This window comes from Colletotrichum aenigma (genome assembly GCF_013390185.1).
Source record: "Colletotrichum aenigma strain Cg56 chromosome Unknown KSG_Cg56_contig06, whole genome shotgun sequence".
Classification (NCBI taxonomy): domain Eukaryota; kingdom Fungi; phylum Ascomycota; class Sordariomycetes; order Glomerellales; family Glomerellaceae; genus Colletotrichum; species Colletotrichum aenigma.
The window spans coordinates 1,483,305-1,495,411 of record NW_023500912.1 but is presented as its reverse complement, the minus strand read 5'-3'; the positions used below and the strand labels follow the sequence as shown (position 1 = coordinate 1,495,411).

At 51.8% G+C, this 12,107-nt stretch overlaps 6 protein-coding genes across 6 annotated transcripts; 2 read left to right on the top strand and 4 right to left on the bottom strand.

Moving 5' to 3' along the window:
• Positions 1 to 1,934: 1,934 nt before the first annotated feature.
• CGCA056_v009453 (uncharacterized protein) lies at positions 1,935 to 2,957 on the top strand (the record flags this gene model as incomplete). The annotated part of the gene is made up of 2 exons (XM_037324700.1): positions 1,935 to 2,416; positions 2,477 to 2,957. 2 exons carry the CDS (start codon positions 1,935 to 1,937, stop codon positions 2,955 to 2,957), a joined length of 963 nt encoding a protein of 320 aa, XP_037176859.1.
• Positions 2,958 to 3,086: 129 nt separating this feature from the next.
• On the bottom strand, positions 3,087 to 4,312 carry CGCA056_v009452 (uncharacterized protein; the record flags this gene model as incomplete). The annotated part of the gene is made up of 2 exons (XM_037324699.1): positions 3,087 to 3,681; positions 3,750 to 4,312. 2 exons carry the CDS (start codon positions 4,310 to 4,312, stop codon positions 3,087 to 3,089), a joined length of 1,158 nt encoding a protein of 385 aa, XP_037176861.1.
• Positions 4,313 to 5,324: 1,012 nt separating this feature from the next.
• Positions 5,325 to 7,119, bottom strand: XYLO-4 (putative beta-xylosidase; the record flags this gene model as incomplete). The annotated part of the gene is made up of 3 exons (XM_037324698.1): positions 5,325 to 6,595; positions 6,617 to 6,715; positions 6,963 to 7,119. The coding sequence occupies 3 exons, from the start codon at positions 7,117 to 7,119 to the stop codon at positions 5,325 to 5,327; spliced, it is 1,527 nt and encodes a 508-aa protein (XP_037176197.1).
• A 1,177-nt stretch (positions 7,120 to 8,296) lies between these two features.
• CGCA056_v009450 (uncharacterized protein) lies at positions 8,297 to 8,797 on the top strand (the record flags this gene model as incomplete). The annotated part of the gene is made up of 1 exon (XM_037324697.1): positions 8,297 to 8,797. The coding sequence occupies one exon, from the start codon at positions 8,297 to 8,299 to the stop codon at positions 8,795 to 8,797; it is 501 nt and encodes a 166-aa protein (XP_037176198.1).
• Positions 8,798 to 9,307: 510 nt separating this feature from the next.
• On the bottom strand, positions 9,308 to 10,003 carry CGCA056_v009449 (uncharacterized protein; the record flags this gene model as incomplete). The annotated part of the gene is made up of 2 exons (XM_037324696.1): positions 9,308 to 9,460; positions 9,515 to 10,003. The coding sequence occupies 2 exons, from the start codon at positions 10,001 to 10,003 to the stop codon at positions 9,308 to 9,310; spliced, it is 642 nt and encodes a 213-aa protein (XP_037176373.1).
• A 1,815-nt stretch (positions 10,004 to 11,818) lies between these two features.
• On the bottom strand, positions 11,819 to 12,083 carry CGCA056_v009448 (uncharacterized protein; the record flags this gene model as incomplete). Its single annotated transcript, XM_037324695.1, has 2 exons — positions 11,819 to 11,979; positions 12,035 to 12,083. The coding sequence occupies 2 exons, from the start codon at positions 12,081 to 12,083 to the stop codon at positions 11,819 to 11,821; spliced, it is 210 nt and encodes a 69-aa protein (XP_037176372.1).
• Between the last annotated feature and the right edge of the window lie 24 nt (positions 12,084 to 12,107).

Here is a 12,107-nt window from a genome sequence, read left to right as displayed (position 1 = left end):
TGTGAGGGTGGTTGACTTAGCAAGCCCAAAAGTCACGCCGACCGACGGGAACCGTTCGTCCTATATGTGAGTGAGATCACGACATGTTTACCTGGAAAATAGAGATTTGCGCCATACTCTTGGCAATGGAACGACGTGGGCGTCGCTAATGCAGTCCCCTCGGAGCCGCTAGAAAACATCGACATACAATACTGGGGCCGCTGCAACGGCAATTGGTCTCCTGGCTCCTTCCGCACTTGGCGTTCGTCAAAGGTTGCCTTTGGGTCGATTCAGCTCAAGCCAAGATCTCGTGTTCAGTCCGATGTCACCTTAGCGCAAAGGGGCGAGCATGCTGACATCAGCCACAACGCTGCACGTATAAGACGAGAAGTAATCCGAGTGGCATTTCCCCGCGATATTTCAATAGTTCCTGCAGGCCAAGCGTGAGCTAGCTGAGCAGGAATGGAACATTGGGTCCCCTGTTGTAAGCATGCCACGTTTGTGGCCCTTCGTTGTTTACTCGACTACGAGCCTCTTAGATTTCCATGATGCGACGCGTGGGCTTGTGTCGCGAAAAGAATACCATAAGTATCGCTTGGCAATTGCTCCTTGTGCCACGACAGATTTAGTCCCTTAAAACACTACATGCATATCCAAAGTTGCTCAACCTCTTTGAAACGCCCAAGGCAGAAATTACTCGGCGATTGAGATGGAAGCTTCTATAGGTCAGCTTTAATTATCACTGTCGCACGTTGATTTGATTAAGTCAAAGGTGATCAGTAATTAGGCATCATCATCACAAGTCGTGACTTTCATGGTGCAGCGCATAGAAGCAAAAGAGCTGCCAAAAGCCGATCACGGAGGCTGAATTACCGCGAGATCGTCAGGGTTGTTCAGATATTACACTGGAATCAAAGACTTCATTGTAAACCTCTAAAGGCTCATACTAATTGGAGTGATGAAGTTTCGAATATTATTGAGGCTGATGACCTTTCTCAGCCCGAAGACATGAAGCGGGACATCGCGCAGAGGACGGTGCTGTAAACTAGACATTCGAGTTCGAATGACATTTCAAATCCTTGGATTGATACCGAATCTTCCAAAACAGCTGAAACAATACTTTCCAGCTTGCGCGAACCTGCTTCAGCCTGGCTTTGCTCTCAACTCGCAAGTGATACTGGAGACAAGGACACGCAAAAAATTACAAACAAAAATGATGAAGCTCGGGTATCGTATCCGTGATTGACTCAAGCTTATGTAAGAAGCAAAGTCTTCGTCTTTCCAACGAGCAGCAGAGGCAACGAATTTAGGCTGGAGCGCTGCTTCCGAGATCATCTCGCTTAACGGCTGTGTCGCAGGTTGGGCAAGAGGGGGCTTTTCTGAAATTTTAGTTGAGTTCAGTTTCCAGAGAGGTCTCATCAACAGCACTTGATTGTTCGAAAAGAAGTTTAGTGCTGATCTTGCGCCCGAAACTTGGTCTCTTACGTCGAATCGACCACTATTTAAGAGTCGCTCAAGCTTCGATATCGCTGAGCCACCGAACGCGTTTATACTGAGCTGGAAATCCGAATCGCGGTTGGTTAATTCATGTGTCACGAGGCATTTAGAACCAACACAGCCCTGTGGTGTTGGCATGTTTAGTGCGGCACAGCGGCTAGCGGCCCGACTGAGCAAGGGTTCTTCGCCCGGAATGCGTCTCTTTTTCCTTCTCGGGCGAGGGCACGATCATATGAACTGGACTGCGCGATGAGATTGGCTTGATTATTGCCAAGCTTTGGGTTGTCGCAAGCCCGGTTGGTTCTTTAATTTTCATGCTTAAATCTACAGCTTAAAAAGACACTGTCCTGCTTCCCTCTGCAGAAACCTTTCTCCGCTCTTCTCGACATCTCAGTGTTCATCCAAATACTCACAGAAACCCAGAGAGCACTGACGATTTCGCGCCCAAGTCGCCCAGCATGCCGTCCGCTACCTCGACACAGCTTTCTCAATATGTATTCAGCAATGTTGGACCCATGAGCACTGTTTGGACACCGCCAGCATCGTGTGCCACGCCGTCGCCCCAGCTCTATATCGCATACAACGACTCTGACCTCGTATGGCCCCAATGGGCTCAAAAATGCGAAACCCGTAATTATGGAGACTGCTACCCTTCTGGCAAGGCCATTGACACTGCATGGTCTTCCGCCTTCAGTGCCAGCAACCTCGCCAATGCAGGGACCATCTACTACTTTTCACCAGCAAGCGCTTGCCCACAGGGTTACACAACTGCCGGGGTGGCCGCCAAGAACGGTGCTAGAGATGTCAGCTCCTCTGGTGCATTTGTGCCTCCGGTCGTCACCGACCCTTGGTACCGGGATATGCTGTCATCGAACCCACCAAACAATGTTTTGATGGAGGCCCTCGGGGATGGGGAAACGGCTGTTGTATGCTGTCCCGAGTAAGTGCTCTCCTCCCTGTGATCAGGAGAGCCGTTTTGGTTATCTAACATCGAGCCAAGGGGATACACAGCAGACGTCATGGGCGGGGGTCGTTGCTACTCGAATGTGCCTTCGTCACTCTTTGGAGATCCGATGACGGGGTGCAACTACGCGCAGTTGGCTACCGAGGACAAGTACTACACATTTGCGAACGCCACGTTCACTTATAACAACACAGTTGTTACCGCTGAGGTTCTTACTTACACTGGAACATATCCGCCGGACGACAGTTACTCGACTACCACAACGATTTTCGACCGTGACCGTGACTACACGGACATGTACGCTCCTATCGCAGCAAGAGAAGGTGTTACCTTGGTGTACAGAGCGTCCGATGTCACAGGCTCTACTACAGGCAGTGGCGCGGCTGGTCCCACGGAGACAGGATCGAGCAGTGCCGCTGGCTTGAGAGTCACAACCTCTGGTGGAAGAGCGGGAATGGTTGCCGCTGCTTGGACATTCGCCGCCATTGTGGGTGTAATGTTAGGCATGCCTTTTTGAGATGCTGGTAGATCTTTGATGTCGCACGTGTGAAGATACCCCCGATGATCTACGACAGGCAAATTATGTATAAATATCTTATCGCGTCTCTTCGTTTTCTACAATGTTATTACGCTACTTCCATGGCATCTACAAGTCAAGGAGCTCATTAAGGTCAACAACGCTAATGCTGACCTGGTTGGTGCTGCTAGGAGGCAGTCTTCCTCCACCAATGATCGCAAGCTGGCTGCCATCTCCGAGGATCTCAAGCGCACGCGAGTAGGCGTTGGGCTGGGGAACAGCATACTCGACCCAAGCACTGGCATCACCAAGCTTCTGGTTGACAAAGATGTTGGACTGGCTACCGGCGCTGAGGATGATGGTGCCATTCTCGCCGCCAAGAGGGGTCCAGACGACGTAGGGAGAGCTGACGGGTCGGGTGCCGGCGCTGGAGACCAGGGAAATGCCCGGAGCCGCGAGAATGTTGAGGGGGTCCTTGGTCAAGCGGTAGTGTACGCGGCAGCCGTCGGTACCGCAGACCTCGTAGGCGAAGATGAAGTCGTCGTTGGGGAGCTTGGTGATGACGGGCATGCCGGGGCGCGCCTCATAGGCATTGGGGTCATTGACATCGTCGACGGGGTCGCTCCAGGACTTGAGATCCGAAGTAACCTGGTGGGAAAGCTTCTGGCCGTACTCAGGATCGCGCTGGTCGGCGTAGTAGATGATGAGCTCGCCGTTGTGAAGCCTATGCAGCGAGCACTGTTAGTGAATGTTTTCACGATGGGATCAAATGTCAGTGGCTTAATTACTTACAGGAAGTGAGGCTCCCAGACAGGAGTCAGGCCGTTGTTGGGGAGGGCCTCGCCACCACTGGCAACACTGCTCAGGAACTCCCAGTTGGCGCCACCATCAGTGCTGACGTAGACATCGATCTTGGTCAAGCTGAGGTCAGTGGGGATACTGTTACCAGCGAGCAGGATCGTGCCAGCAGGGTAGCCAGCAAAGGCCTCGGGGAGCTCGTAGAGGAAGGGCTGGTAGCGAAGACCCCAGCCATTAACAGTGTCTTGGACACGTCCGATCTCCGACCAGCTGTTACCACCGTCGGAAGAGCGCCAGATGGGGAAGTAGACGATCGGGGGCTCCGGAGAGTAGTTCTCCCAAGTGGCGATCAGGTCACCCGAGTTCAGCTGGATGGTGCGAGCGTACAGAACGCGAGGATCAACCCAGCCGGCGTCGGTCGGCGGGGAGAAGATGACCTTATTCGAGACGGTACCGGTGGCTTGGCGAGCCTCGACAGGAGTAGGAAGGGGGCTCGCTGCGACCTGAAGGGACAGGAGACTGGCGATGCCGGCGACGGCGGCGCCAAAGAACCTCATTTTGACAGGACGGAGAGGATTGACCGGGCTGATTTAGAGAAAATGGGAGGACCGACGGGTAGGAGTCAAGTGCCTTACGAGGGGACATGAACTCATAGCTTCTGTACAGCGGGGTAGCTTATATATCTCGCCATTGAAGCTTGAGAGGGGTCGATTTCCCTCGTCACGCCAAGGAAGCATCAATCAAGAACATCATCACCAGCTCAGCTTGCGTGGAGGCAAGCTTGATTCGTGACTCGTAAACATCTGATTGGAATCCACCCCCAAGCCGGTAGAGTGGCCCTGTTGGGGATAGCTGGCGGGATGTGCAGGTACGACACTGTGATCATTGGCGCGTCTGGGGTGCTATGTTTTCGCGCAACTGACAATGTGACCTCATACTGCATGGAAGAAAAGCCGTTGGGTCGGGGATAGCTCGACCGAGAGCAATGTGACCCTCCCCGCGTTTATGGCTAAGTGCCGTCGAGATCTGGGGTTGAGGTGGGGATGAACCTAGTCAAGGTTTAGTAAATTAAGGATGCGCACCAATGAGGCTTTGTAAATCTCTCGGAGCGAACCGGGGATCGTCCACCCCAAATCGTTCACGTGCTATTTGACAGCTTGAATTACGGGTTCTATGAGCTTACAAAATGGAGTTTATTGCCAAGAGACATGGATTTAGCTTGGTCATTGAAAATTGACGATGGGTCTGTGAATGACACAATCGTTCTCCGCCTTGGTAAAAAGTGTCTGCGCCCCTGGCGTCTAAATTCGGGTGTGATTCGTAGGCCGAGGTTCGAATTACAGGACGATGAATCGAATGATCCCGCTTCGGGCCGAGACGAGGAAGTTGCTGATCGTCGAACAACCATGTGGTGCGGTGGCATTGATCAGGGTGATCGGCACACATTGTGAGCCCAGTGCTCATTGATCGCAAGAAAAGTAATGATATTTCCTCTGGTAAATCTGATAAGATATCTACAAGAAGCTGAAAAATATTTAATCAGCCCTTGAAGGCCGAGTCATTTGTTCGTTACGCTTCGCTGGTGAACGACACAACTCGAGCAGAACCTCCGAGAGCCTTCGTAGCGTAGTTGAAGATCCCATACCGGTAACCCATGAAAAATTGCCAATCGTTGTGAAGAGAGAAAGGCGATCCCAGAGTCGTAAAGGTCTGGCCGTCAGTGCTGTAACTGAAAACGGCATTGCCAGCTGCTCCAGGCTGAATATCCGCCTTCATTCTCAAATAGATTTCCTTCGAGCCGCTGAGCGTAAGGCTTGGCCGCTGCACCACCGTGCCGGTGGAAGCCGTTGTCCAGTCCGAGTTCATGTCGATACCGCCCATGAGAATGATATCGAACGCGTCCCCGGAACGTTCAATTCCAATCAACGAAGACTGATCGCGCAGCGCTGCGAGGCCAGCACGATCGCCGTCAGCCATGTTAGTGACATCAAGACGGAGTGTGCCAGTTCCGATGGGGCCTCGAATGCGGTGGCTGAGAGTGTTCCGGGCTTGATAGAGATCGGAAGTGACAGTGACAGTACGGAGAGTAAGTCCATCGTTTACCGTGAAGCCGTTTGCGTCAGGATCGTGATTCCATTCCCATTCAGGACGAAGGGTCGTTCCCTTAAAAGAATCTATGCCCAGAGAGCTTTGGACATCAACTTTTGCGAGAGGGTACGGATAGTTTCCCCATTGGCCGTTCACTAGTGTCAGAGACGGGAATCCATCACTGCCCCAGGTAATTGGGGTAAGAACTGGAAAACGAACTCCTGGGTATCCATCCACGAAGCCCATGTAATACCAGTCTCCGTTGGGTGTATCAACTAAGCTCCCTTGGTGAGGCGAGCCCGCACTAGGCACAGCAGTAAGGCTTAGCTTGTCAGCAAGCACCTTGACCGTGTACGGACTCCACGGGCTGGAGGATTGGAGCACGTATTGCCCATCAGGCGGTCGGGTGAGGAAGATGAAGTAGTTGCCGTTTCGTTTGTACATGCGAGAGCCTTCCAAGGCACCGATGCTGCTAGGAGTGTTGTATACAACCTCCGAGAGGACCTCGGAAAGACCGTCGGCCGACAGTTGGGCAACCGAAATAGCCGTGTTTCCGTAAGCCACATAAGGTGTGTCGTCGTCGTCAAACATCAAACCCACATCGTAGTAGCAATTGTTGATCGTGCCCGCTCTTGTCCAGGGACCGGCAGGGTTCGAAGCCGTGTAGATGTACGTCTTCGAAAATTCGATGCAAGCAACGAAGTACCACAGATCATTGCTCGCCCGATGACGAAGGGAAGATGCCCAGATGCCTTTGATGTAAGCTCTCTAACCATCGACTAGGTCATACTTGGTACCCCAGTCGAGGGTAGGCACCGAGTGGCTAAAGTACTCCCAGTTGACCAAGTCTTTGGACCGCAGGATAGGCGCACCTGGCGATTAGTGCATAGTCGAAGACGTCATGTAGAAAGTATCGCCCACCCGATGGACTTGTTGTCAGCAAGATCTTCCCACATTATTGGATTGGTGAATGTCTGCGTCATGGCACGGAGTGCCATCACGACCACTGAAAAAAGCATAGAAGATCGCATCGTTTAGTGGTGAAGGGTGAAGTATCCCAAGTAAGAGCCGATGTGATGGAAGTCATAGTTCAAACATCATTCTTGTCGTGGGGGATACACTCTGACTTTATGTGGTCCTTCTTGGCCGTGACCGAATCTGTCGGGCTCTTTGCGGTTGATGCAAGGCTATCGGACTCTGCACCAGCATCCTTGGACCGCGAGGTCGGCAACTCAGATGCCGGCAATGGACCGTCAATTAACCTGAAGAACGCCATAAAAGGACAGACGGGGCTGACTCCCGTAAATTTTCAAATACAAATCCCACCAATCGAGAACACCATAATCTGATGATATGTTAATTTCTCGTCAATTCAGTCCGGGAAGGGGGGATTTGCGAGCCATTTCGTGATAATGATCGACATTGAAAAAGCGCTTCAATCATACCCCAGCGGTTCGGGAAGGGGCGCTCTGTGTAGGCTCATGCTACACATTTACCCGCCAACAGAGTAACATCGGCAACGCCCAGCCATTTTCCATGGTTACACTCTCCACTTTGAAAATACAGTCAGAAATATGTTACAAAACTGGCTGATTGCTATTAGGCTGTCGTGGCCCAAGAGGGTATGGCCTGGTATATGTACAGTCAATCATTGCGATGAGACAGTCGGCATCTCATTGTAAATGTTGACATCACAAGCCACTATATCTAACCTTCCATAGCTCAAAAGTACTCGATCGTTGGTCTACCGACCTATCGTTATGGGGATGTCCTGTGGACTTAACGTGACGCGTCAAGTGTTGTGTAATAGGGTTTGATTTTGAACAGCCTTTGAAGTAATGTCATCCGCGACTTAAGCAAGTCATGGGCGTGATACGATCTCGCATAGTGTGACCAAGCGTTTTGAGTGAGCGTCCGGTATTTGCGTGTAGCCCAGCTAGGGAACGCGCAATCTTCAGAATCGGTGCAATCAAGAACTAATCATAGCCGGTTCCGCAGTTTCGAAAGCTTGGTAGGAAACTTCTATACTCCAGTCTCAATAATTGCACAAACATTGACCTTTATCCAGCACTGCCGTTCGATACATGTGACAAAGTTATGGAATGATGTAGGTTGTTTCATAGACTAGGCGGCTGTTTGTCGGCTGTCGAATCGTGTTTTGAACAGCGTCACCATCGGGCATCGCGAGGAGCTCAGCGGTCACTAATAACGTCACAGCCTGCAGAAAAGGGTAACAGTCTCACTCTGTACCGCAACAAAGACATTACTGTAGCCATGAGACCTAAGTGCAAGCGGTATGAGGGTTGACATGCTCTGGCCGTACTCTTGTCGGATTCTAACATGAATATATAAAAGCTGAAAATCTCGTCCATCGTCACTGCCCTTCATATAATTCAGAGATCAGCCTTTTCGGTTGTACTCATCCCAAACCACCTTCGGTTCTAATCAAGAAAATGAAGCGCATCGCTTTTATCATGATATTCTGTGCCGTTGGTTCCGCCGCGCCTGCAGACGACCAACGTCAAGCTTCCACATTCTACAAAATTGACGACTTCTATGCTGGGTCAGGGCCGAAATCTTCATCTACAAGCTATAGCTTCGAAGTCGGCATCGTTACCGAAAGCGGCGCCATGATCAACCAAGCGTCCTGCAGGTCCAGCAGCGGCGACAACTACCACAGCCCTTCGATTCCGCCCACTTGGACGGGATGGTGCACCGATGGCTACTACAACTTCACTTTTGTCTCGGGAAGAGATCACGACTCGCATGGATACCACCTAAACCTTACGGATTCACTCGACGGGCGCGGAACTCGGTTCTATCCGCGGTCGCTGGTCTATCGCGTGCAGAACAATGCGAACCCCGACGACCCCGACCCGTTCCCCAACTATGCGCTCCGCGCCATGCATACGAGTTATGCCCCACGGTGCATGCACCCTGCTGCGTCTTCTTAGGCTGTGACATCACAGAACGATCTGAGAGTTGCGAGACATGGTGGAAAGCCTAGTGGAAAGCCTCGGGCTTCAGAGTGCCTTTTCCTTCCAAGTTTCGTTTTTGCCCTTTTTCTATTTGACCAGAGGTTGCGATTGGAGCTCAAGAATACTATTTGTGGGAAACAATAAGTCGCGGTCTTGGATCCGGCTGTATCAGTGGTACCTTCGGCTTACATGTATCACGTCTGTAAGCTACAATTAGACCGTGGCCAGGAGGAGTGAAAACCACCACTGAATAGTTTCGTCAGACACAAAAGAGTACGTTATGAACTTGTCCTAAGAGACATTCCATGAAAGCTTCCCCTTTGCGAAGCCAATGACAAACAAAGATAACCAGGTCTTACAAATTACTATCTACCCTCTAGAAGACCATATGTACAGGTATTGTCAATATGATACATAGCATACCACACTCAAGCTCGACCTATATCCATGGTCATGACCTTTGCTTCAACATGTGCCTTAGAATACTTAAGCATCGGTCAGGACGACGTAGAAGCCAAGAGGGCAGCCGTCGTTGCTCTGTTGGAAAGAGAAGACGGTGTCGGGGGAGCAAAGGCTGCCAGAGACAGTAACAGTGCCGGGAACATTGGCGGGAATGCCACAAGGGGCACTGTTGACGATCTGAGATTGTGATGTTAGCTCATGAGCCATGTCGGCCGACGATGCAGGACTTACGTAGCTGTGACCGGGAGTCATGGTGGGGGGAGGGTTGGGAGGGCTCGGGCCAGGCGCAGGCTGCTTGTTGTAGGAAGTGACTCCGGACACGGCACCGGCGCCGATGGCGTAACCAGTAAACTGGAATGTACCCGGGCCGTGGAAGAGGTACTTTCCGAGAGCCTGCTGTTCATAGGAGGGGAAGTCGAAGACGAGGTTGCAGACCTTGCCCTGGGTCTGAGCAACAGGCAAGTCGAGGTTGAAGACGGTGCAGACGTCGTTGGGGGTCACAATCGCCATCTTGGTGGCGGGGAAGGCAACGCTGGGCAGTTTCTTGGAGATGGGAACCAGCAGGCTGGTGTTCACGTAGGACTTGCCGAGGGTGCCATCGGGCTGGGCGGTGTTGGTAGGGCAAGTCTTGCCTCTCTTGATTCCGTAGGTCTCAGCGCCGGGAGCAGCAGCCGCAGAGAGGGCGAAGGCCAGGGCGGTGGTGATGGTGGAAGTCTTCATGTTGAAGTTGGGGTTGAGCTGCCGGGCTAGAATAAGAGCCTTGAGACCTGAGGCTGATGTATGAATATGTAAGATCGGAGAAGATATGTAAGATCGGAGAAGAGAAGTGTGCTGCTGTAGATGAGATTGGAGACGAGTAGGAGGTTCCTGTCTCTTTATATGTAGTTGTTGTTGTGAGGTTCTATTGCAGCCTAGATGTGCAGCTCAGATGCGGCCTCGGATTATAGCTACTGCAGCTTATTGCCGAACAGGATGGCAGATTCTCTTGCGGCTGAGAGAGTTGCGTGTTGAGCTTTCTCCGGAGGACGCATCGCTTTGAATAAAAATGCTCCCAACCCCACGGTAACGGTTGCTGTGTCCCAGCGTTGACGCGGCAGATGACTTCGTTCTAGAGCGAAGGAGCAGCGCTCCGACTACGCAAACTGGTTAAACGAAAGATATTAGTCCATGCACGTTGGTGGCAGTTGCCGCGCTCTGGCAATTTCGGGGAAGTTTTCGCTTGATGCGGTCAGATTTTAGACCTGGGGTCGCGAGTCTTCGCTCTAGCCCGCAAAATCAAGCGTCGGCCGGCATATTCAGCTTGATGTCAGCTCGACGACCAAGCGCAAGCGCGAAAAACGTGGCGCACAACGGTGCCAATAGTCAGGCACCAGACCAGAAGCAAAAAAGAAAAATGGCGCGGAGATCCTCGTATGCCAACGCTGTGACTCGGAGCCGATTGCCGGTTGGTTTTGGTCACCTTTCGGCCTGAGCAGTTACAAACTCAAGAATCGTTGATAATGCGAGGGCGAAGGTCGCCTGATGAGAATCAACAGCCGCAACGGACTACCCCAACCCTTGATTACATAGATTGCTTCAAGGATGAGGTTGTGAGCAATTCGTACCCTTGCTGCATTTTCTTGACTTTGACGAATCCCATCCTGTGTTCCTGCGTCCCCGGCGCGGGGTTTCCAATATTGTGTAGCATAAACGCAGCGCAGATGTAGGTAAGCGGCTTATGTGAGCTGCAAGCTACGCAAAGAAATACGAAGTATCTCTCATCTTCACTAAAATGGCTTGCCATGGGTGTCTGTGAGTAAGATGCGCGAAACCGTTGCGAACCGCTGCATGTTATTGTCTGGTTGGTTGGCAGTCTAAATATTGGTGCCGATCAACTGCAGTGCTGATCGTCATCCAGGGATTTAGACATTCATGGATGCCTTTGACGTCCGGCACTATGCTCTCTAGCGCCGCTTATCATTCAGGGGTCGCGAATCGCGATGGACCAGGCGGACTTCAAAGAGAGACGCTTTTCACGACCAATCGGGTCACCCATTTTCACCACGCTAAATCTCACTTCAGGTGTCCTGAGGGGATGTCTTAGTAGACAACTAGTTAACACTGACGCGGGTGCTTTGTGCAGTGATGCCGCCTTGGCGCTAAGTCTCTCACTGGCACTAAAGAATCTGATTGAGCATCCCCAGAAAAACCGCTTGCAATGACGATACTTGCTTCAAGTTGGTATATGATACATACATCCGCGAATGGTTTCAGCACTACAGGTGTGTCGAACAAGACTGGGTGACTTCAACTGGCTGATGCCGGCCGCCCGGCCCGTCAAATCAGTGCCGCCCACGACGACCAAGGACCCACTCAGCTTCCGAGAACAGTCGAGGGCCCGGGCACTACGGCGGAGAGTGTCCCGACAAATTCCATGGTTACCACGCGCAACACGAAGGTTTCGAGCTTAACAGTCTGCGAATTCTGCCTTTAGAACCAAGTCTCAGCGTAAGCAATCTTTTCACGAGACAACTCTCCAAACATCGATGGCTACCGTCACAGGCCTCGCAACATCATGCTGAGGTCTGCACCACCCTCAATCTTCCCAGCACTAGCTTTGAGCTCCTCCACATCCCAGTTGGCGAAGACGAATTTCCCATTCAGGAAAGCCGCTTCTTGGCTGGCAGTCCAGACGAGAAAGTCTGCGGGAAGAGAAACTAAGACGTGTCAGCGTCAGCGATGGGAAGCTCCTTCAAGTCAGTCGACGCGTACTGTCGTCATACGGAAATTTGAGTCCTGCCTTCTCAAGCTCTTCAGCCATCGGAGTCTGGATTATACCTGGGTG